General features: G+C 39.1%; 1 protein-coding gene across 3 annotated transcripts in view; it reads left to right on the top strand.

Moving 5' to 3' along the window:
- CARF (calcium responsive transcription factor) overlaps positions 1–2,158 on the top strand; it is a 63,222-nt gene that overhangs the window by 31,227 nt on the left and 29,837 nt on the right. For all 3 annotated transcript variants that reach the window (XM_003785026.2, XM_023510441.1, XM_023510442.1), the window contains exon 7: positions 473–557. In XM_003785026.2, coding sequence (XP_003785074.1) covers positions 473–557 — 85 coding nt within the window. The remainder of the gene's footprint in view (positions 1–472; positions 558–2,158) is intronic.

Here is a 2,158-nt window from a genome sequence, read left to right as displayed (position 1 = left end):
ACAGCTCACAGCAACCTCCAACTCCTGGGCTCAAGTGAGTCTCCTGCCTCCGTCTCCCAAGTAGCTGGGACCACAGGCGCCCGCCACAACGCCTGGCTATTAGTAATGATTTTTAAAATGGGCTCGGCGCCTGTGGCTCAAATGGCTAAGGCGCCAGCCACATATACCTAAGGTAGCAGTTTCAAATCCAGCCTGGGCCTGCCAAACAACAGTGATGGCTGCAACCAAAAAATAGCCACGGCACTCTACCCAGGGGGACAGCTTGAGGCTCTGTCTCAAAAACAAACAAACAAACAAACAAAAAAACCAAACAATAATATACCCATCAGATCAATATGTAGTTATTGTTAAAATTTCTTATTGATGACTTTAATATACTATCTTTGACACTAAGAGAATAAAACAGTTGAATGCCTTTTGTGTCTGTATAGAACTATGGTATATGTTTAAATATATTCCTCCCCCATCCCAGAATGCCTGAAGAACCTTTTCTAGCTCCTCTTCAGCCCCTTTCTTGTAACACACCTGTATGGGCCTGTCGTCTCAGGAGCTGTGAGGTAAGTTGAAAAGAATCATTTACCTAGAATTACTTAACTGATTATAACCACAAATGCTCACTGTTGACTACAACTAATAAAGGCTGTATCTGTATTATTTTGTTTGTGTTTATGCTAAACCTGATTTCATCTATTCTTTTATTCTTTAGAGATCATAAGCACTGTTAAAACAATGGTAACATACATCTCTTCAGACTTCACTATTATTTCTTCACTTGTAGCTCTTCCCTTCTTGTCCCTGAAATGTTACTATCATTGTTGTTCTTTTTGTTTTTTGATCATTTTTTCTTTTTTTTTTTGTAATTAAATCATAGCTGTGTACATTAATGTAATTGTGGTGTACAATGTGCTGGTTTTATATACAATTTGAAATATTTTCCTCAAACTGGTTAACATAGCCTTCACGGCATTTTCTTAGTTCTTGTGTTACGACATTTATATTCTATACTTTAACATATACCCTTGTAAGATGCACCGTAGGTGTGGGCCCACCAATAACCCTCCCACCACCCATCCTCCCCCCTCCCTTCCCCTCCCTTTCCCCATATTCTTGGGCTATAAATGAGTTATAGCTTTCATATGAAAGCTATAAATTGGTTTCATAGTAGGGCTGAGTACATTGCATACTTTTTCTTCCATTCTTGAAATACTTTGCTAAGAAGAATATGTTCCAACTCCATCCATGTAAACATGAAAGAGGTAAAGTCTCCATCTTTCTTTAAGGCTGCATAATACTCCGTGGTATACATATACCACAATTTGTTGATCCATTCGTGGGTCAATGGGCACTTGGGCTTCTTCCATGACCTTAGCAATTAAGAATTGGGCTACAATAAACACTCTGGTACAAATATCTTTGTTGAAATGTGATTTTTGGTCTTCTGGATATATACCTAGTAGAGGAATTGTAGGATCGAATGGCAGGTCTATTTTTAGATCCTTAAGGGTTCTCCAAACATCTTTCCAAAAGGAATGTATTAGTTTGCATTCCCACCAGCAGTGGGGAAGTGTTCCCTTTTCTCCACATCCACACCAACATCTCTGATTTTGGGATTTTGGGATGTGGGCTAATCTTACTGGAGTTAGATGATATCTCAAAGTAGTTTGATTTGCATTTATCTGACGATTAAGGATGATGAGCATTTTTTCATGTGTCTGTAGGCCATGTACCTGTCTTCTTCAGAGAAGTTTCTCTTCAAGTCCCTTGCCCACCCAGAGATGGGATCACTTGTTCTTTTCTTGCTAATATGTTTGAGTTCTCTGTGGATTCTGGTTATTAAACCTTTGTTGGAGACATAACCTGGAAATATCTTCTCCAATTCTGAGGGCAGTCTGTTTGCTTTACTTACTGTGTTCTTGGCTGTGAGAAGCTTTTTAGTTTGATCAGGTCCCAGTAGTGTATTTTTGGTGTTGCTTCAATTGCCTAGGGAGGGTCCTCCTCATAAAAATACTCGCCCAGGTCGATTTCTTCAAGAGTTTTCCCTGCACTTTCTTCTAGTGTTTTTATAGTTTGATGTCTTAAGTTTAAATTTTTAATCCAGTGAGAGTCTATCTTAGTTAATGGTGAAAGGTGTGGGTCCAGTTTCAGTCTTCTACAGGTC

The sequence above is a fragment of the Otolemur garnettii genome, unplaced genomic scaffold (assembly GCF_000181295.1).
Source record: "Otolemur garnettii isolate 467f Iridium unplaced genomic scaffold, OtoGar3 scaffold00013, whole genome shotgun sequence".
NCBI classification, from domain to species: Eukaryota; Metazoa; Chordata; class Mammalia; order Primates; family Galagidae; genus Otolemur; species Otolemur garnettii.
Note: the sequence above shows the minus strand (reverse complement) of the source record. Positions and strands in the feature narration are given on the sequence as shown.